This window comes from Peromyscus eremicus, chromosome 5 (assembly GCF_949786415.1).
Source record: "Peromyscus eremicus chromosome 5, PerEre_H2_v1, whole genome shotgun sequence".
Classification (NCBI taxonomy): domain Eukaryota; kingdom Metazoa; phylum Chordata; class Mammalia; order Rodentia; family Cricetidae; genus Peromyscus; species Peromyscus eremicus.
In genome coordinates this window covers 32,346,797-32,369,601 of record NC_081420.1, presented here as the reverse complement: position 1 = coordinate 32,369,601, position 22,805 = coordinate 32,346,797, and the positions used below count along the sequence as shown (strand labels likewise).

At 43.0% G+C, this 22,805-nt stretch overlaps 1 protein-coding gene and 1 pseudogene across 2 annotated transcripts; both read right to left on the bottom strand.

Moving 5' to 3' along the window:
- Positions 1 to 487: 487 nt before the first annotated feature.
- LOC131911249 (cytochrome b-c1 complex subunit Rieske, mitochondrial) lies at positions 488 to 21,572 on the bottom strand. Of its 2 annotated transcripts, XM_059263230.1 has the most exons (4): positions 16,465 to 16,673; positions 12,074 to 12,148; positions 4,909 to 5,455; positions 488 to 1,382 (listed from the first exon to the last, which is right to left on the bottom strand). In XM_059263230.1, the coding sequence occupies exons 3-4, from the start codon at positions 5,120 to 5,122 to the stop codon at positions 772 to 774; spliced, it is 825 nt and encodes a 274-aa protein (XP_059119213.1). In that variant the 5' UTR covers positions 5,123 to 5,455; positions 12,074 to 12,148; positions 16,465 to 16,673; the 3' UTR covers positions 488 to 771. The 2 variants fall into 2 exon arrangements, with proteins under 2 accessions (XP_059119213.1, XP_059119214.1); XM_059263231.1 differs by lacking the exons at positions 12,074 to 12,148; positions 16,465 to 16,673 and adding an exon at positions 21,449 to 21,572.
- On the bottom strand, positions 13,848 to 15,970 carry LOC131911250 (glycogenin-1-like; annotated as a pseudogene).
- Positions 21,573 to 22,805: the final 1,233 nt, after the last annotated feature.

Below are 22,805 nucleotides of genomic sequence, written 5' to 3'. Positions count from 1 at the left end.
AATTCTTATCAAGAAAGGCCCATGGATTCATCTCTATAAAAATGTTGTAACACTAGATATGCAAAAATGAGGAATGTTTATCTTTGAGTAGAATACTATTTTGACAGACTTCTGCTTTTCTCCTGTCGTCTCCAGGCTTCAAGGAAGTCCTGTTACTCTGGGTTTGGACAGAAACTGAAGATCTGGCTGGGTTGTCATGTGCCTGTCATCCTGCACACTGCAAGGGTACAAGTCTGAGGCCAGTTTGCCTACAGAATAAAACCGTCTTTAAAAACAAAAATATTTCAATAAGATACTATATTTTATACTTTATCTTTAATATAACTATCATCTCCCAAAACTGTGAAGTTTATCAAAACAGAAAAACATTTGACATTAAAATAACCCTCTCCATCCACTTTAAAATAAAAAATGATGTCCCCGCCTCTTTTCAAGATATGAGAAGAAATTTAGATGATAAAAGAAAGTCATTTACAGAGTTCACAAATACCTTGTACAACAATCTGTGATGTTTTATTAGAATTAGCTATCAAAGACATTGCACCTTTCAAGTCTGACTGAATTTAATAATGTTCAACAGTGGCTTTATTACAATAATGCTTGACAATATTTAAGAGTGAATTCAATTACTTCACATTAATGTTTGCCAATACATTATTCACAATTCTTAAATATTTTAAGTCAACCCAACCTAGATGTACACAAGGCTTACTCTCAACTCTTCTGAGGGAACAGGAAGACCGAAAGAAACCTAGGCCTTGAGTCCAGTGTCTAACCCACAACAACTACATCATCACTGGTGAACTCATAGGTAGGCACTTCCAGGTTGAGTGGCGCAGGGCCCCTCCTGATCCTGCCAGAGGCATCATAGTGTGACCCATGGCAGGGGCAATAATAGCCACCAAAATCTCCTGCATTTGCAATGGGTACACAACCCAGATGAGTGCAGACGCCTATCAGAATAACCCATTCAGGTTTCTTTACTCGCTCTAAATCATGCTGTGGATCCCTCAACTGGGACAATTCAACTGCAGCTTCCTGGGCAATCTCCTTCTTGGTTCTATGGCGCACAAACAGAGGTTTGCCTCTCCATTTGAAAGCCATGTTCTTTCCTTCAGGAATATCAGACAGCTTGATCTCGATCTTCGACATGGCCAGTACATCAGCAGAAGCGCTCATGCTGGAAACGAACTGGGTGACCACATTCTTGGCAGCGTACGCAACACCCACAGTAGTAGTTGCAGTTACCAGGTAAGAGAAGCCTTTTCTAGCCTCACTGCTCTCTTTAGAAGACTTTGTGCTATCTAGAACTTCAGGGCGACGGTAGTCAGAGAAGTCAGGGACCTTGACATCCGTATGGGAATAGCGAACAGAAGCAGGAACTGCAAGACAAACACATGAAAATGAAATTAAAAGAATGGCCTGGAAGGCCTACATGTCAGCAAAGACTTTAAGTTATAATGGCAAATAGCACAATAAACAGATATTTCAAGTTTTTTTCATTTTTCAATCAACTGCTTAGACAGACTATCCATCTATACCAATCACTTCTCATCCTCTCTAGATTAGGCCTCAAAACACACTTAGTCCACCTAACAATTGCTGTGTGGTCATCTCAAGGCAGAGGCCTGGCCTGCATCTCTGCTATGTGCTCTCTGGAAGCACTGCTAAGGTTCATAACAGACTAACTACAAGACAACAACCCTCTTGTGTCTTGGGATACTTTAGTTGTAGAAAACTTAAGGATTGCTATTTTTTATTCCAGGGCATAAATCTTCAAATAAAACCACTGGTGGTCAGAGAATGACAAACATCAGAATAGGTAACACTCAATGGAATCTATAAAGTAATTTATTCAATCTAATAAGGGAAAGGGGGGCAATTTTCACCTATTTCCCCTTTCAGCACAACAATAGCATCTATAAAAAATTATCTTTCTTTTTTCATACTGTGGACCCTTTGAATGGGACACTTGTAGGTCATACAATGGGTCAAATGTTTGTGACAAAGGACACTAAAGAACCCTTACTGCTTATACATACTTTGAAAGTAGCAGTAGCATATCCTCTCATGCCATTTGTAAATAAATGACAAAAAAGAATGAACTCACCAGCAAGACTCTTCAACTATGTTTAGAAAATAAATTTCCTCACAAAATAATATATATAATAAAAAATCTGCCCTATAAATATATGAAAATATGTATCTTCATAAAATTTATGTTTTAGAAACCACTACCAGGCTTACCTTTTAGGGGAAAAATGTAAAAAATTTTTCATTTTCAGAAAAATATGTTCTTTCAAAATGAAGATCTACTCATAACATATAAGGCCACTGTTAGTGACAGTGTTCCCTTGGTCTTCGAGGTTCTCATCTTAAAATACTTCTTTCAATACCCAAATATCAGTATTTCACCTACTTTTCACATGACTTCAAGGTGAGTAACTACAGAAGTCACAAATTTGGACAAGAATGAAACCTATCAAAATTACTTTTCTGACAACCCAATCCTTTTGGAGAGGGAACTAAGGCATGGGTAGTGGCCACCTGAGAGTCACAATTAGGACTTTGCAGAATCACTTGACATTATATTATGTATTATTCTACCTACTATCAATGGGATGGTAGAAACTGGCATTTGGAATCAACTAAGAATTCCTTTCCCATGACAATGCCTGAGATTACACTAAAAAATATGTTGTCTACCTAAAACAGAAAGGAGCCAAGTTCACAGCTCTACATCAACAGTATCCACAACCACCAACCTTTGACAATTTATAAGGTAATTAAGAACACTATACAGAATGACTCATTCTCATTCAGAGTTATGGTGACAAAAGAAATCCAGTTATCGATTATTCTCTGTATAGCAAGCTACAATTCATTGGGTCACATCATCAACCAAGAAACTGTTAGGAAATTGCCATGTTGCAAAAGTCATTCTCTATGTAATCTGTACAAGGCATAGTAAGCATGGATGCTTAATTTAATTCTAACCTTTAGCATTAGCATTATCAATTATAGAACTATCACCTTGAAAAGAAATAAAGGAAACCCAGGGCATGTAAACTTTTTGTAGTTGTAGAGCCAATGAACCTAGAAATATGCATGGAAGGGATGCTACCATAATGCAAGCTTCTTTCTCTACACATCTTCCAATCCAAACCATCTGCCTCTGCCTTTCCATAAGCCACCTGGATGGAATTTAATGCACAAGAAAGCTACAAGGTAAACTGTGCTTTCAGAAAAGGACTTTGGCTGTTTTGACACTGTCTGCTTTAGAAAATGCTTTTATGAAGCAGGTAACTCACCAATCTTTACAAGAAAACTTGGGGCTATCTGACAAGTTTGAGTGAAACTTTTCTGCAACTTCTCCTCCCTCATTTCTCACCTCCCCATCCCCCAACCCAAACAGACCTGGAACAAGCTAGGGTATTATACTTCTGAACAGTTTCTCCAAGACCCATTAGTGCTCCTTCACATTTACTCAGAATAAAGATCTTGTATCAGTTTATATGAAATCTGACACTGGGAGACAAAAGTTCCGGAGCTGTTCTATCCCCTTCAAATCAAGGTCAGAAGTCTCAACAATAGAATGGAAAGTGTTATGTTATAATGATGTGAAGGTATCAGCAAACACAAATTTTTTAATCTGACCCAAAATTAAGGCTAAAGGCTAAAATATAGCTATGCAGAAAACACATAGTGGACCATTAAATCTGCAGGAAAGCTAGGCATGGTGGCTCATGTGCAAAATCCCAGTCCTGGGAAGGAAGAGGAAGGAAGATCATGAGTTTGAGGTCAACCTAGGCTACACAGTGGGAACCTGCCTCAAAAGGAAAAGAAAAAAAGAGAGAGAGAGAGAGAGATACAGAGTGGGTGGACGAATGCAGAGTAAAAAGCTGCCCAAGTGGGCAATTTGATTAACACACAGAAGGGTCATAAACTCAACACTGAACGGTGCCAAGTAGGTAACAACATAGTGAGGACTATGAGTGCAGTAGAGTCAACTATGGGAGCAGACACCAAAGAGCCCAGTGCTGCTTCCCATTATTGTGAGAGACACCAGAAATCTTCCTGGATTTTTAAATCACAAGGGCATGTGAAGAGGAATGTCAGACCAAGCGTAGGCTTAGGTAAACTTGGAAGACATCACGCTGCACAGAAACTCCACTATGGGGGTCACTTCACCTCTGGTGGTCTGTTTCCCTAAGAGTAGCATCTACCTCTTCACGATTAAGTGGGGTTGTGAAAGCCCTAGCTAGATGAGCCAGATATCTGAAATGTTAATGACCCTCTGCAGTGGAACTGACCTCGGGCTTATGTCTTCCTTTCTTGTTTTTGTGTGAATGGAGGAATGTGGATGGGGTCGCTTAAGACACTGAAAGGCAGCTGTACCGGTACTTGGGCAACGGGCAACTTCCTATGTGTTCTTTACAATCTCTATTTTGAACACATCGTCTAAACCGTACCAACGATTTTACATAGAATTCTCTCACGTAAGCTTCAAGACACCAAATTTGTTATAACCACGAATCCACCTCACCCGTGAGGAAAAACGTTTGGGAACTTGCCCAAGGTCAAACTCCTGTAAGCAACAGTATCTCTGTCACTTAGCGATGACAGCGGGAGGCTAGTCTTGAAGTTAACCCAGGAAGTCAAGTGTAACCTGAATGCAGACAGGTTCCTGAGGCCTGGCGGGGTGGGGAGTTGGGGATGCCGCTGCTGGAGCATCCCAGCGGCATTCCGTTCGGGTGAGCCCGCCTGCTCGGGAAGGCGCTCGGCTCGCCAAGGTCGCTGAGGCCGGAACCGCATCCTCCCACTCCTGCCGGCGAGGCACATCCCAGCACACCGCCCCGGACCGGGAAAGGCAGGGAACGAGATCGGGGCACCCTGAACCCGGCTCACCATTGAGGCCCACCGTGGCGACCAATGGCCGGGTCGCAGCCTGGCCATTCAGCGACTCTCGGGACAGGAAGGGTCGCTTCGCGTCCAGAACAGGTGGCTTCGGGGTGGCGGGCACCGCGGCTTGCAGCAGGGGCCGCAGCGCGCCCGCCACCCCGCGGGACGTGGCCGACAGGACGGGCGCGAATGGGCCCGAGCGGGCAGCGACCGACAACATGGCGACAGCTGCTCCTAACACCTAGCCGGTCACAGGGACGACCTTCCGCTCGAACGCAGGCGCGAAGAGGCCCGGAAGGCGCAGGACCTGTGACGTCAGCGCGACGCCGGAAAGGGAGTCCCGCACGGATCAGCGAATCTGGAGGGCCGCCGCTTTGGAGGCGTGGCTACGGGCGCTCGTTGGGGGCGGGACAGGAAAAGGCGGGGCCTGGCGCCGGCTCTCATTCGCGGTCTGGCTTGGTGACAGTACCCAAAGAAAACACAAGTCGGGAAGAGTTTCTTGCGGTCATGACTGGGATCCTTCGTTTAGGGCAAAAACTTAATCAGGGACGACCTAGGCATGAGAAAAAGTTATTACAGAATTAAAGAACAGGCTGTTACTGCTTCCTCCCGTCTATCACCTGGAGTAAATACTAACCACTTTTTTTTGCTGTAACAATTTTTATCATCTTACAACAAAAGGCTAGAGACCTGTGTGCTAAGTTTGACAATGACAGTGGTTTACGATTATTCATTCTATGCTATGCTTTAGATTTGGTGGTTTCCTGCGTTGCTCATTTGTAATTATGGTCTCTTTGAAGTGCCACCAGTGCTACCAGCATTTTACCAATGAAGGACCTTCTGGTATTTAGACCCTTTGCTCAGGCAAGGATCGCCAGCAAGCAGTGGAGTGCTGTAGTCCCCTGAACCAGTGAGTTTCCCTACTGATATTTTAGGTGGTACAAAGGGGGAACTCGGAATCACTTTCACATAGTGTGAGAACTACTGCCTTTTAACTTCTCTTTCAGTTCTGATTTCACCAATGAAGTCTCAGTTTGCATTAGCCCCTCTTACACTTGATAATCTCTGCTTTTTGACGTAAAATAAACCTTGATTTTAAGTTCCCGAAGACAATTGAGTTTAATGATGCCATTCATTGTCACCGGCTACAGTTACGCATACAGATATTTTACTCTATACCATAGTAAGACACTTTGTTTCTTCGTTTAGGGTTTTAAAAACAAGTTACATATAAAATACGAATTTAAGCAATGCAGAGCCTGGCACGGTTGTGATATGATGCTTGTAAAAGCCAGTATTTGGACACTGGAACCTTGGCAGGTTTCCAAACCTTTGTGCTGCAGTTTCCTCATAGAGTGGAGGCAGAGATGTGAGACACCCACTTCGTAAAGTTATGGGAGAAAAGAATGCCCTAAGCTACCCAGAGTCCATCTGATGAGTCCTGACCGTGGCAGCAATCCCTCTGTTGCTCATTTCTATTCCTCTCTCTAGGGATGCAGCACACCAACCGCTTTCTCCTTTGGCTCCATCTTCACAGCCCAGTACTGTGCTGCACTCTCAAGACAGTGCTACTTCCTTGGGAGCTACCTGACCTGCCTTGCAACACCATGAGCAATGAATGCCTAATTTAATTGCTTTAGGTGAAATGATTCAACTTACAACAGCCTGCTGGGAGTGATATGAGTAAATGGAGATTGAATGAATAAATGGATGAATGGGCCTTCCTGGGGGCTCCCGCAATCTCCCAGTGGAGTGACCGGTATGGGAATAGTTATCTCCCAGTTAACTCCATGTTCAACCCTAGTTATATCTATCACTCATTTGTACCTGGGGGAAATTCTGTAACCTGTGTGTGTGTGCTTCAGTCTTTCCTCTATAAAATGGGAATAATACTATACACTCCAAAGAGTTGTGATGATCAATGGACTGTGTGAAACAATGGTCCTTACTTCACGAGAATACTGAAGACTCAGAAAAGTGAAAGCAAAGCAGTTTTATTTGCAACCATGCAAGGCCAGGCGCCAACCTAGAGTGGCAGGCAGGCCATTTGAGAGCAGAGAACAGTAATATAAACCCTGGATGCATGATCCTTCTTCTCCTTCTTAGGATAATCAGGAAGGGGACAATCTCATTACCATCCAGATCTTATCTTTCCCTCTGTTGTTTACATTTGTATTTTTTTTCAACAGCAAAACATGTTCAAGTTCATCTCTATATTTTTACATCCTGCTTATTTTAAAACTTATCAGGTGCATGCCATTGCAGTTAAGCTTGGCTGTGAGTTGGGGCAGGGTAGCTTAGTATAGTTCGAATGGGGGAAAGAATAGCTAAGAATTGTCTAAGCAGGCATTAGCAGGGCTTTAGTGTTCTCTCTTCGTTTCTAGATAGACAAAAGGTACAGCTTGAGGCATCTTTGAAAATGTAACATCATATGTCATTTCTAGCAGGAACTAAGAGAAGCTGGACCTGTGGGGCATGCTGGTAATCTTAGCACTTGGAAAGCTGAAGCAGACAGATTGAGAGCTCACGAGCATCCTGGACAGCACAGTGAAACACATCTTAATAAACAAATAAATAATAAATAAGCAAGCTTGGTAAATAAATAAATAAGCACAGGCTTGTCATCATAGCACTTGGTGGACTGAGGTAGGAGGATCAGAAATTTAAGGCCAGCCTGAAAAACTTAGTGGGATCTCATGCCAAAATAAAAGTAAGAAGAGGGCTCACTGGCTTTTAAATGAAAGGGCTATTAGTATTCATGCCTAGCCTTAGCCTTAGCTTCCTTGAAGGCTAAGGATTCCAATAACCTGATTCAGATTCCCTTTATGAGATGTGTGTCTTGGCAGTGCAAAGCCTCAAGTTTTTAATCTATAAAACAGATGTTAAAAAATGAGGGCAGAGCACATGTATGCTTGGGGTCCTGTGTTCAATCCCTGGGGTGGGAGCAGAGATTGCTGTGAGAATTGAAAGAACTAATGCATATAAAATGCTTAGAAAATGAGCTTAATAAATGTAAAAAACTTAAACCAGAATGAAGTTGAAAGAGGGAGGGAAAGAAGAGAGGTAAGAGGAAGGAAGAGTTGAAGTGGCAGATGAAAATGATCAATATATATTGTATAAATGTATGAAAGTGGGCCTGAGGAGATGGCTCAGCAGTTAAGAGCACTTACTGCTCTCACAGAGGATGAGTGTTTAGTTCCCAGCACTTAACATGGTGGCATACAAATACCTGTAACTAGTTTCAGGGAAACCCACACCATCTTCTGATCTCTTCAGGCTCCTGCACACACATGGTGCATGTACACATATACATGATGAATTTCAATCTTTAAAATGTATCAAACTTTCAAATACCTAATAAATAAACATCTGTCATTAATTTTGAAAAATAGGCATAGGTCTGGGAACAAAACTTCTTGCACAGCTTCTCAGTAACCAAGACATTTGTAAGGATTAGTGCACATATGGACAAAGTCAAGAGGCCAGAACTAAAGCTTTTTTTTTTAAAAAAAAGGATGGTTTGTTTAAATCAGATGTCAGCATTCATAGACTAGAGAACTATTATCTTCCCTCTCAGTTCCATGTGACACCTGTAAGGCTAGCATTCATAGTGCTACAAACCTCAGAATTATTTGTTAGCATTCACAAATTAACATACAGATAGATCAATAAGTCTCTCCCCAAAATGCCTACCTCCCAACCTCTGGGACCTAGGCAATATGCTACCTTTCACAGAAAAAACATTTTGCAGAAATGATGAAGACCTTGAGCCGAGGCAATTATCCTGTATTGTCAGGTGGACCTTTATTATCACCTGGTCCTTACAAGAGGGAAGTTGGAGGCCAGAGAGAGATGCTCGCCTGCTCTAAACATGCTCGGAGGAAAGGCCTCTGGACTGAGGAATTCTGGTAGTTGGTAAGGTAGGAATAGAAAAACCTTGGAAACAGATTCTCTTTTAGATCCTCAGGTCAGGCTTATGACCTTTGGAACTGCAAAACAATCGATTTGTGCTGTTTTAAGACACTATAGTTTTTATAGCAGCAATATAAAACCGCACACAAGAGATCTGGCCATGTTAGACATGGATCATCACACAGAGGAACGATTATGGGTATCCTTATCCAGGGAAGATACTTGCTTGCTAGTCTGAGTCCTTTCCCAATGGCACTTCATTTAGTTATTTCCTACCTTTCTGACTGAGGCTTCTGAGGATGGGGCTTTGGGTTGATACAATTCCACAAGAAAGCTGGACCCATTGCCAAAAGTAGCAGGGTGCAAAGAGGCACCAGCTGCCCTAGTTGCAAGACAGTGAACTGTATTCTGAAATGCTTTCATCTGGGGAAATGGGTACTGATGAATGGGGAGGGATGTGAGCTCTAAGAAGACTTTGCTAGGATTCTCCAGTGGTGTTAAGCAGCAATTTCCTTTCAGCTCAAACAGTTCATTCTGGAGGGAGGTTAGCTGCTGCTTGTTTTTTTTTAAGGTCCAAAGATGAAAACAAAGCATATAGAGATGTGTGTGTGTGTGTGTGTGTGTGTGTGTGTGTGTGTGTGTGTGTAAAATAAGGATTTCTGAGTTGTGAATGTGAGGGAGAAAGGAGTTGGGGTAATGGACACTCACATACATAACACCAATGATGCTGGAAAGATCTCCATTGCCAATTTGACTTGTATCTTCAAGGTGTCATGTACTTGTAATGCTTATTGCTTCAGACAATGTTACACTGACCTAACTCTTACATGGGAAAAGCAAGTCTGTAAGAAGCTTTATTGTGAAGAAAAGATGCTAGATTTTTTAAGTTATATCCTGATTTTTTTTCCCTAAAATACCTTGAAATAAACATTAAATATCTGAAAATTTGAACTTGGATTGCATAAAGATTAACTTCATAACTAAATTGTCAATATTATTGTCTCTGTGGCTACCAGTGCACAGTAATGTGGATAAGAACCTATCCAACAGCCGGGCTGTGGTGGCGCACGCCTTTAATCCCAGCACTCGGGAGGCAGAGCCAGGCGGATCTCTGTGAGTTCGAGGCCAGCCTGGTCTCCAAAGCGAGTTCCAGGAAAGGCACAAAGCTACACAGAGAAATCCTGTCTCGAAAAACCAAAAAAAAAAAAAAAAAAAAAAAAAAAAAAAAAAAAGAACCTATCCAACAATGTGGATAAGAAAGTCTCCTTCGGAAATTATAGTGCAATATGTACCTTCTTTTTATAGAGAATTATTTTTAACATTAAAACTATGGAAAATAGTTTTCCTCTTCTGCATTCTCCTTTCTCTTTTTGAAATACTAATGCTTTAGGGGAATGGTTATAATTTTCTCTTAAACTTCTCATTCCTTAAAAAAAAAGTTTTTAAATGAAGATTTACCTTCTAGAAAAAAACTTTCAAAACCTACTTTAAGATTCCTTTTTCATTCTTTGATAAATGATAAACTACACACTCATTCACTGTCATGGTTATTGCATGGATAATGATTTTATCATACTGGGTGTGGACGTATCAGGTGTGTTTCTGAGGGGCTTTGCTTTTAACATATTTCTACTTGTTGGGAAGTAAAAGAAAAAAATAAATATCGTGAGTCAATATAAAATAAAAATACAATAAATTATTATTTATTAATATAATTGTACCTGTTTGGCACCTTTTTTCTTTTTAGTATATTTAGCATTTGTTTTCTCCCTAAGGCATAGACTGTCTAACAAAACCCCCAGTACTAGTCATAAGAGACTTACTTTCCTGTTGTTGGTCAGAGGAGTCTAAGAGATTTCCACAACAATATAGGCTGTCATTATTACCTTGGGTTTCCTCCCATAAGTTAGGGGCAAGTCTCTATTTCTGAAGACACCGTATGTTTCAGACACAAGACTCAGAAGAATCAACCTAGACATGGCCCCAATATCTCCTTCCTGAGGACTAGCTTTCATGATACCAGAAGGTGCCATGCAAACTGCCAAGGGAGGAAAACATTCGATATTCCTACTTAGCTATGACACATATGAACCACAGCAATGACCAGCGTGGTATGATATCCCTAAAGAGGCAACAGTGGCACTTACATCTTGGTAGTAACCACCAACTGTCTAAAATGACTTAAAGCCTATTAAGCAGGAGGGAAATCATGTCTGATACTATAGGCCTAGCCAAATATCAATGGCTTGTGAGGTCATAGATCTTATAGCAGAACTTATTCCTGACACTTTCCTAAACCAGTATTGTAGATGTAGCCAGCCATCTTATTAAATAAGAAACACAGAGCCGATTCAGAGAAGAAAACCAAGAGGTCAGAGCTAAGAGCCTTACCCTTCCTGCTTCAGCCAAGAGAGCTCTCCAAAAGGGACCTACTTCCTGTGTGTTTGTCTTTAAATAGTCTTTCTGTTCTGCCTTCTCATTGGTTTCCTGCCAGTCCCACAGGCGCTCAGACCTGACCAAGTAAACACAGAGACTTATATTGGTTACAAACTGTATGGCCGTGGCAGGCTTCTTGCTAACTGTTCTTACAGCTTAAATTAATCCATTTCTATAAATCTATACCTTGCCACGTGGCTTGTGGCTTACCGGCATCTTCACATGCTGTTTGCCATCATGGCGGCTGGCAGTGTCTCCTTCAGCCTTCCGCTTCCCAGAATTCTCCTCTCTCCTTGTCCCGCCTATACTACCTGCCTGGCCACTGGCCAATCAGTGTTTTATTTATACAGAACGATATCCACAGCACTTCCCTTTTCTTTTTTTTCAAAAAGGAAGGTTTTAACCTTAACATAGTAAAATTACATATAATTTGGGAATTTGGGCATAGCTTCTCTTACTACTTCCTACAATTCCCAACTGCCTTCTAACTTCCTATCCTTGTGCTCAGATATATACATGTAAGTATAGCTCTCATTCTTCATCAAAGAAGCTGTTTTGTCTGGTCAGTGGTGGCGCACGCCTTTAACCCCAGCACTTGGGAGGCAGAGCCAGGTGGATGTCTGTGAGTCTGAGGCCAGCCTGGTCTACAGAGCGAGATCAAGGACAGGCACCAAAACTACACAGAGAAACCCTGTCTGGAAAAAAAAAAAAACAGAAAAAAAGGAAGCTGTTTTGTGAAGAAGACAGAGAGTGTCTTAGCTATGAAGATGCTGTGATGAAACACCAGGACCAAAGCAACTTATGGAGGAAAGGGTTTATTTACCTTATCCTTCCACATTATAGTCCATCACTGAAGGAAGTCAGGAACTCAAACAGGGCAGGAACCTGGAGACAGAAGCTGACACAAAGGCCACAAAGGAGTGCAGTTTACTAACTTGCTCCTCATGGCTTACTCAGTCTGCTTTTTATAGAACCTAGGACCACTCATAATGGACAGGGCACTTCCACATCAATCACTAATTAAGAAAATGCCTACAGCCCAATCTTATCTCTATTTTCCAGTGGAGGTTCCCTCTGTTCCAGTGGCTCTAGCTGTGTCAAGTTGACATAAAACTATACAGCACAGAACCATTAAAGAAAGCCACAACTAGTAAAATGAAGAGAACAAATGACTTTGAGGTACCCAGGCCCAATTGATACATCTACAACACAACCCTTACACCTAAGAGTTGGGGAACATTGCAGAAGGGGTGGAAAGATTGCAAGAGCCAGAGGACCAGGATGTCTGCTGAAAGATTGTCTTCTAGATACTATAGGAAATCTACACCCATGAAACTTCAACAATACAGCTGAACAAGACCTGAACAATGACAACATCAGTTGATGTGCTAATGTGGTTGGGGGAAATCAAATGAATCTCCACCCCTAGACAAAGAGTTACGGGCAATTAAAAATTGCTGAGAGAAGGAGAATTAGTCTTTCCCAGAGATGAGCACTGTAGAATAGATAGTTATCCACTCTCAAATGGTCAGTCCTAAAAAATACACATACAAGCAATGATAAACAAATCCAGCATCTTTCAATCTTGCATTTATATTTTATTGGCATATAAATGTATTCGTGTGTGTGTGTGTGTGTGTGTGTGTGTGTGTGTGTGTGTGTGTAACAATAATAATTTAAAAAGTAGAGGCCACTAACTTGAAAGGTAGCAGGAAGGGGAACACAGGGGGAGTTGGAGGGAGGAGAGGAAGAGGGAAAATGATCTGCATATATTTTAATTAGAAACAAAAAAGAATGATTTAAAAAGATATCAAGTTTAAGGAGAAAGATTTAAAAAAAAAACAACCAATTTCATGTCACCTTAAGCCTACACAAAATGGCAGCTCTCTTCTTCGATCATTTCCTGGTTTACAAGTGGGAATGCTTAGGAGAAGTTCCCTTCATCAAATTAATATTGAGCATCTACTAGGTGCTACATCATGGCTGAAGGCTAGATACTGGAGCCTGACTAGAGCTCATGGCCTACACATTGCACTGACTGAGCGTGGACTTTCTGTGAACAGAGATGAAAGGCAGGCAGGAAGAAGCACTGGAGAAGAGGCCGTCCCACTGCTTACCTCCTTGCACAAGTTCAAAGGCGACTGAGGACTCAAAACCAAGGATGAGTGCAGTAAGTGCATTCTGTTGCTGTGGCAAAATACCATAGCAAGAAGCAAGTTAAGGAAGAAAGGGTCTTACAGTATCAGGATAGAGTCTATCATGGTGGAGAAGGCAGGGAAGCAGGAACATGGGGCCAGTCTGGAAGTCAGAAAGCATAAAGATCCCACTCCATTTCACACACAAGGAGGAGAGAGAGAGATAGAGAGATAGGTGAGCAATAGCTAGCTACCTAGCTAGATTATAGATAGATAGATAGATAGATAGATAGATAGATAGATAGATGACAGATAGATAGATAGATAGATAGATAGATAGATAGATAGATAGATAGATAGATAGATGATAGGTAGAGGCAGATAGATGATAGATAGATAGATAGATAGATAGATAGATAGATAGATAGATAGATAGATAGATAGATAGATAGATGATAGATAGATAGATAACAGGAAGTGAAAGTAGGACCAGGCTATAAAATCTCAAAGCCTGCTCTCAGTAACATCCTTTCCCCAGCAAGGCCTTACCTCATAATGCTAACCTCCTCAAACAGCTCTACCAATTGGGAACCAAATATTCAAATACACGAGGCTGTAGGAGACATAGCTCTTTCAAATGCCACGTTCTGTTCCTGGTCACCATAGATGGCTGTCTCATGATACAAACTGCATTGAGCCCAACTTCAAAAGTCTCCATTGTCTGCAGCAGTCTCAACACTGCTCAAAAGTCAAAGTCTCTTCCAAGACTCAAGTCAGTCTCTGAACTGTGAATCACAGTAAACTATGTTTAAAAAGCAAAATTAGGTATTTCCAACATACAATAGCACACAACATATATTCACATTCCAAAAGTGAAGAATGGCACCGAAAATACTAGACCAAAGGAAAACCGAATCCAGCTCTTGGGATGAGGACTGCATCTTTATAGCACTGTGAAAGTAGACAATGCTTTAAATAGGATTTCTTTTTGTTGTTCGCTAATTTTTGTCACCCTTTCATTCTTTTTTATTTTAATAAGTCTTTATTTGTTACACATGGTACCACTGAAGGTAACCATTAGAGACCACACTGCAATTCTCTAGTAGACAGAAGTGACTCAAAGCGAGTCGGCATGCTGCCTTCATGGTACATAGAAACTGGTGCACTAACACTGGCTGGCAGGCTTATGAATCAGTCCACAGTGTTAATGAAGGCCAATTTACCCTGGAAGTGGAATTACTTCTGTGACAGGCTTTGGGCAATTCTAAAGTGTAGGTCTAGTAAAGGGTGCAACATGCAAATATGGGACAATGTCACATTCTGTTTTGAAGGAAATAAACAGTGGAGTTCTGCACCACTCAAGAGCCATCTTAGTGGGGGTTTTCCTTTACCATACATGGTGGCAACTGCAGAATGAAGAGTTTCTGAAAAAGTCTAGACTTAAACAGAGCCCTTCTCCATGTAACAGGATTACTACTTCATAATGTTTGCCTGGGTCTTACCTGTCATCTTACCAAGACCCCTCATCTGGTGAGTTTTAGGGAAAGCCTCTAGTGACTGCAACAGACTTTTCCACCCACTTCACAAACTACGTATCAGAAACGTGCCTACGACATGGATGTGTCCCCAGGGACATGGCAGAGCTTCTACTGTAGGTAAGTGTCAAGTGTTCTCTTGATGTTATCATAAGAATCTGCTCTCAGATGCCTTCTTTCTGAAGACACAGGTTGTGGCGTAGCTGGGCCCACCCCAAGAGAAGGCATGAGAAGGCTCCTGAGATACTAGATAGGGGCAGTCGTTTTTGACAAGGCCATAGTGTTGGAGCAGGGGTAAAATATTGGTGGTGAAGATGTCTCACCATAGCATCAGAAACTCTGGGTGACTCATGGTGGGGTCCTGGGATTCACATCTGACCCTTTTTGTTTGGGGACTGTAGGTGTAATTCCATGGCTTGATTCATCCGAAGAAGTGCATGACTTTGGCATTTGCACTAAACACTTTAAACATCAGGATGTAGAAGCATATTGAGATGCCGTTCATGTTATACACAAATGGCAGATGTTTCCTGATATCTGTTGCTACCCAGCCACTAAAATATATACTCAGTAAGCTCTGGTCCCCACCATCAAAACCACCTTGCTCAAAAGGAAGGTGCAACTGGCTGGTTATACATTTCAATTGGGGGCTGATAGACAAAGACTCCAGAATTGAAGCACCCAGACCCTGGGTCTAATGCTGCTGACAATTCTTCTCTTTCAAAAAGATCATCAATATTTGCAAGGACCAGAGTATCTGCACCCATGAACACACATTTGGAATACAATGTAAGTGCCCAGCCGAGGCGTTTCCTCGGTATAACACCCAAATCAGGCCTCTTCATTAAGGATAGATGAGCAGAATTGCCAATGTCCAAGACATCTACCATGGTGACTTCATCAAAGAGAGTCTAAAACTTTTCTCATGGAGTCTGAGACCTGAGGGGTGGTGAATACAACCATCCTCCTGGCTGCCCTGTAATGTCTCGAAGATGAGCCCAGGCCCAGGCCTAGTGCGCCTTTGGCATAGGCATTGTTTGTGGTCAGTGTCACAAAAGGCCTGATCTGTCAGGGTGCGGCCAGGTGGGTTGGAGAACCCAGGAGGGTACCTCAGCCAGCAGGGAGAGCTTGTCTTTTAAACATAAAGTATGAACAGAATCAAACTTTTTTTCCAGTGAGCTACCGACATTGTGTCTGGTATCTGAGGTTTCAGTTTTGAAGGATTTAGATGACTTTCCCCTTCAGCTTTGCTGCTTGACATACCTCTCTCTCCTCTCCTCCTCCTCCCCCTCCCCCTCCCCCTCCTCCTCCTCTTCTTCTTCTTCTTCTTCTTCCTCTCTCTCTCTCTCTCTCTCTCTCTCTCTCTCTCTCTCTCTCTCTCTCTCTCTCTCAGGCTGATTCCACTCCCTCTTTGCAGCTGTCCTGGGCAGATGTCTCATGGCTATGGTATCTCCAGCATCTTGGGGTCACCATTGCAATCCAGACTTCGCTGCTACAGCCTCCCACTAGGGCCTCCTTGCAGGGAGTCCAACCCTGCCACATACCGTCTGGCTTCAGCTGCTCTTTGAAACGAGGAAGGAAGAATCCATGACTTCTTCAGACTTGTACTTTTCTTGTCTCCCAAATCAGTACCAAGTGGTTGACACTGCCAAGTAATGCTGCCAGCTTGGGATGAAACTTGTTCCCTTGGGTCACAGTTGCAACAGTTTCTGTTGTTCAAATCTTAGATAGTCTTATAATAAAAAACCCAGAGCCAGATATCAGGGTGAAAGCTGAAAGACCAGAGAAGCAGAACAGCCAGTCACTACTTCTTACCTCTAGGAAATCCTCAGCCTAAAGAGAGTGAGTTCCTGTTTCCTCACACCTTATATACGTTTCTCTGCCCAGACATCATTTCCTGGGATTAAAGGCATGTGTGCTTCCCAGTACTGGCATTAAAGGTGTGTGCCACCATTGCCTGGCTCTGTTTCCAGAGTGTCCTTGAACTCACAGAGATCCAGATGGATCTCTGCCTCCTGAGTGATAGGATTAAGGATGTGTGCCACCACTGCCTGACCTCTGTGTCTAATCTAGTGGCTGGCTCTGTCTTCTGATCCTCATGCAAGTTTATTAGGGTACACAATATATCACCACAAGTTTCTGAATGCTGAAGCTGATGAAAAACTTGCCCAGGCATTTTCTTTATGGAAACAAACAAACCCTTATTATCCTCCTTCCTCTCACAAATTGGAGGTGGTAGCAACCAAAGTTCCCTGGATGGGGTAAGACAAGGAGAGGGAGAAGGGGAGGGAAGGGAAGAGAGAGAGAGAGAGAGAGAGAGAGAGAGAGAGAGAGAGAGAGAGAGAGAGAGAGAGAGAGAGAGAATACAAGCATAAGACAGACTGTACAAGGCAAGGGAAGAGAAGAGGTGGGGACAATCTCCAAGGTCTGCTGGAGTAGGCATGCTGGCATAGAAACACTGGGAGATGGGTCTGAGGGGGATGCTTGGTCTTTGTGTCCCCTACAGGGACAGGACCTGGAATAACCTGGAAAAACCATGCACTCCTGGTTTATCTCTTCTAAGGAACCAGGAGTGAAAATCTATCATTGCAGAGTTCAATCTCTTCTCTCTCAGCTGAATCCCCAGATGAGACTCTCCACCTCAAACTGCCCTTGCCTGCAGCTCTGTCTCCTGACAAAAATAAATATTCAGCTACATACCAACTGCTGCTGCTGGTGGATGTGTCTGTTCAGAGACAGACCACGAGGCTTTGCGGGATGCAAGTGACTTCACATACATCTGAGCTGGCCCTAGACAGCATAGCCCCAGCTGAGAAACAGTCCGATAAAGAAGAGAAAGAAAGCCAGGGCCAGGAATGTCTGTTCTTCATCAGTGTCTGAGGGCATCAGAGGCCAGTTCTCCGGACTTCCTAGGAGTTCCAGGATGATCTACTGTGTCTTACTGAAATGGGCCAAGCAGATGTCTTCAAGCTTTGGGCTTTAAACCTCCGATTTGGGTTCAGTTCACCAGCTTCTCAGAACGAACAGAAAACTGGTGGGTTCCTTTCCTAATGTTGCTATCTTAGTCTGTTGTACTGTTATCACTAAACATCTAAGACTAGTTAGTTACATGTGTTTGTGAGTGTGTCATACGTATTCCATGGCAAGAGTGTGCCACAGTGTACATTTGGAGATCAGAGGACAACTTGTGGGAGCTAGTTCTCTCCTTCCATCACATGGGTCCTGGGGGTGGAACTCAGATTATCAGGCCTGGCAGAAAGCACCTTACCTGCTGAGCCATTTCACCAGTCCCTTTCCCTGTTTTGTTTTTTTCTAAGCCTAGATCATTTTTAAAGAATAGAAATTGGGTTCTTGTAGATCTGGAAACTGAAAGTCCAAGATCAAGGGACCAGTAGGGAGAGTCGGCTGGCAAGGGCTGCTCTCTACTTCCAAAATGGTACCTTATATACTGAGTTCTCTGTAGGCAGGGACACTGTTCCATGCATGGTAGAAGATGGAGTGATACAAGGGAACAGGGTCCCGCCATCAACTCCTCAAATGCTGACCTCCCGATGTTTTTGCTTTGGAATTAAATTTCAAATTCCAAATTTGTAGAGTGCAAAACACTCATGCCAAAGAAGCTGCCAATCATCTGCCTTCCTTTCTTTCTTTCTTTCTTTCTCTCTCTCTCTCTCTCTCTCTCTCTCTCTCTCTCTCTCTCTCTCTCTTTTGAAAAGAAGGCATCCTCAACCTGCTAACTTATTTTTTTATTCAAGGAGACAGAAATCCAAATAAGCTAAAGCCCAAAGAGGACTTTATCACTGACCTGAGTTGGACCAAGACCTGGACCAAAGTCCAAATAAGCTCCAAGGAGGATTCTCAAGGGAGCTGGGACTGTAAGATGGTTCTACTATCTACACTCATTCCATGTGAAGCCCGCACCCCAAACCAAAGCTCCATGAAAAATATTCATAACGTCTTATTGTCTCTACTACAGGCACTGTTAATTGCTGTGTCCTGGGAAATGGGAACCATTTCCTCCGAGCTATCGCCTCTGAGTTCTTGAGTTCCTGTGTGTGCTGGTGCCTATGCAGTGGGTTGTCACGTGGGAGGAGGAGGGGATATGTAGCTCAGGAGCATGTTTAGCCATACAAAGATCCACTACAGAGCTTTGTGTCTGCCTGAAAGTAAGTAAAATGGGACTTTTTAGCAGTGGACATGATTAAAAAATTTTTTGGTGTTTTCTGTATGGGTGGTGTTTTGTTTGAAGCACCTTGCCATACATTTGAACTTGAGCTTATTGTCAATTTTCACATTTTATTTTCTAAATTTTAAATTGTATTTTATGTGTAAGAGTGTTTTGTCAACTGGGTAGTGGTGGCTTTTAATCCCAGCACTTGGGAGGCAGAGGCAGGCAGATCTCTATAAGTTCGAGGTCAGCCTGGTCTACAGAACAAGTTCCAGGACAGTCAGGGCTACACAGGGAAACCCTGTCTCAAAAAAAAAAAAAAAACCAAAAAAAAAAAACAAACAAACAAACAAAAAGTATTTTGTCTATATGTCTGTGTGCCACATGCATGCCTGGTGCCTGTGGAGACTAGAAGAGGGTGTGGAATCCCCTGGAACTAGAGTTACAGATGGTTGTGTGCCACCACGAGGGTGCTGGGAATTGAACTTGGGTCTTCTGGGCAAGCAGCCAGTGCTTTTAACCCCTGGGCCATCTCTACAGCCCCATCATCATCAATACTAAATACCAGCAATACTCCCATAAGATATTCAGGTTCTAGCTTGCTTTTTTGGGAAAACCAGGCCACTTCACTGTTCCACAGTGAATGGACCTTGAACCAGGAGCCAGAACAAACTCTTCTTTCCTTAAAAAAACAATCAATTCACTTCCTGTTGTGGAAAAGAAGAGCTGAGGAGCCGAGCCTGAGTCTCATGTCTTCCTCCTCCATACACCCCAATCTGCCCTTTCCTGCCTCCCACCCCACCCTCCTGTTTTCATAGGTCTTTAAGAACAGCACAAATCTGTCATGAACGTTTTTGGATGTACCTGTCCAACTGATGAGGTGCCAACCCCTTTTTCTAAGAGCTATCTTACAAATAAATGCCCAGGGAGGAGTTGCATGAAACTCTTATCACCACGATCTGAGGCCTCCCGGCACCGGACCCTGTTTGGTGTTCTGGTGGGTCCACTGTTAAGGCAGGAAGCTATCTAGCTCCCTCTAGTGGAAAAAGAAGGGATTGGCAGTAGCACCTGTGCTTCCCCGGAGGTAGACTGAGAGACCACAGCCAGCAGGTTGACAGCAAGAGGAAACTAGACTCAGAAAACAATTATGTTTTGTTTTGTTTTTCAAGTATTCATCTGCCCTTTGCCTAGTCAAGCACCGTGCTCGCTGTCACAAAACCTGAGTAGCCACAGGAGCAAAACTAGTTCCAGGAGCTTGCCTCCTCTGCTGGAGAAGAAAGCCAGACCTACACTGAACATTCTAGAAAGACTAATTAGAGCTTTAGGGAGTATAGGATGTTGGAATGCTGCAGATCCAGATCCTACTATCTGAGGCTGGCTTAGGCCCCTGCAATAGCTGTTTATTGTGTACCTCCCAACAATCTTGAGATGCTTATGCAAATTCTTTTGGAATATATGAAAAGATCCCCACTGCTAGTCCATCAACCCCAAGGCTGAGAATGTCATCAGACAGCATCTGGAGCCTTTGACAGAGATTTCTCCACTTTGTTGTCAACTACCTACCTGATGTTTGTCCCAATGCATTTGATAGTGCTGATTCATGATTTGTTGTTGCTGTGTTACTATAGAAACTTCAGGAAACTGTTACTAGTTTGGAACATGGAACTTGAGGTAAACTAAATCGGTTTTACTTGGCCATAGTCACTCATATTTGGCTTCAGAATAATCTATCACCTTTGAAGTGAGAACAGTGTTTTATTTATTTATTTATTTATTTATTTATTTATTTATTTATGGTCAGACAAGCTTTCACTCCTGTATCAAAAACATTTTAAACACTAGGCAGGCATTCTTATATTTGACAAATAATCAAGTGAACTACCAGAGCTCACAGAACCCTGGGAGAATTAAGAAGTAGGCTGTCATCAGGACTTGGAGAATCACCTCCATGATGTGTCCAGTGTCTAGCAGAGGTAGCACCAGTCCTCTAGAGGGAGAACCCTAGAACTCAGGCTCAGTGAACCCCAGTTCTCTTTTAATTAATTTAATTAATTTTTTAAAGATTTATTTATTACATACACAGTGTTCTGCCCGCATGTTTGCCTGCAGGCCAGAAGAAGGCACCAGATCCCATTACAGATGGTTGTGAGCCACCACGTGGTTGCTGGGAATTGAACTCAGGATCTCTGGAAGAACAACCAGTGCTCCTAACCCTCGAGCTATCTCTCCAGCCCTAGTTCTCTAAACTGGTCAGAAAGACTCAGTCTACCATGTGTGCCAGAGTCCCCTCAGGATCCCCACCAAGCCCCCTCTGCACATCCTGGCTGCAGCTCTGTGTCTGGGGTGCCTCTAAGTCTCACCTCCTAGGAGAAGAAGACAGCTGGGAAAGTCCAAAGGCCACAGGGAGGTGCGACCAGAAGCCGGCTGGACTCTCAAAAGAAGGAGCGGCCACTCAAGCGGGGTCCCTTGGGATGCGGCATTGTCTCAGGGGCTCCAGCGCCACAGGTGACCAATAAGGCTAGGCATTGAGCTTTCCCTTTTGTGGCCCCTGTCCTAGACATGCTCACTTAGCAGGCTGGGCTGAGTAGGAGGATGGGAGGGGCCTCTCCCGTCGTCCTGCCTCCTCCTTGCCCCCAAGGTGAGCACTTTGGTCATTCCCGCAGAACACAAAAGGCGCAGGTGGTACAGCCCACTTGGCAGTTCTAGAGAGATTCCGAGGCGGTTGGGCAGTGGGGACAGGTTCCCAGAGCAGCGCTAAGCTTCATCTGGCCAAGAGGAACAGCGGACTTGGAGTTGTGGCCCCAAAAGATTGATATCTAACTGCCAATTAGATTTTAGAAGTAAGAGTTTGGGGGAGGGGCGAGTTGTTTATTTTTATTTTAAGTGAATGAATGTTTGCCAGCTTGTATGTATGTGTGTCGCAAGTGTGCCTGGTGACCAAGGAAGCCAGAAGAGGGCGTGGGATCACCTGAAACTAGTTACGGATGTGTTTGAGCGGCTATGCCCGCCCCGGGAACCTAACCCAGGTTCTCTGTAACAGCAGCCAGGCTCTCAACTGCTGAGCCAGCCCTCCAAAATAAGTCTGAAACAGAGATCCGATCTCGGTTTTGGTTTTCATAAAACAAGAACACTTATGTTCATCTTACAAGGTTGGTCTAAGACTTGAAGTTCATCGCTGCCAGTTTGTGGGAAAATGGCACTCGGTAAAAGTAGTTTCTCCCTGAGAGATTCTTAAATGACAAAAGATTCTGTCAGGTGCTCCAGCATGAATGAACCATGAAGACATCACACTAAGGGAAATTGACTATCAATAAGCTAGTCAAAAAAAAAAAAAAAAAAAGTTGTCTTGTGAACTATTCCACTTTCATGAACTCCCTAGAGTAGTCAAGCTTGGGGCGCAGAGGTGGGGAAAAGGTATCATTTAATGAGTACTGTGGATGAGAAAAGTTCTGGAGATGGATGAAGTAGATTCATGCCACAGAACTACACACTTTAAATGGTTCAAATGACAGCTTTTACATTATATATACTTTACTGCATTGGCATTTATTAACTACTCTAAACCTCAAATGACTGGTCATTGATAGATAGAAAGAACAGACTTAAGAGCAAGTTATGGTGGCATATACATATTATCACAGCATCCAGGAGGATGGAGAGCTGGAGACCAGCCTGGGCTATACAGTGAGATCCTTTCTCAAAATAAAAATGAGAGCT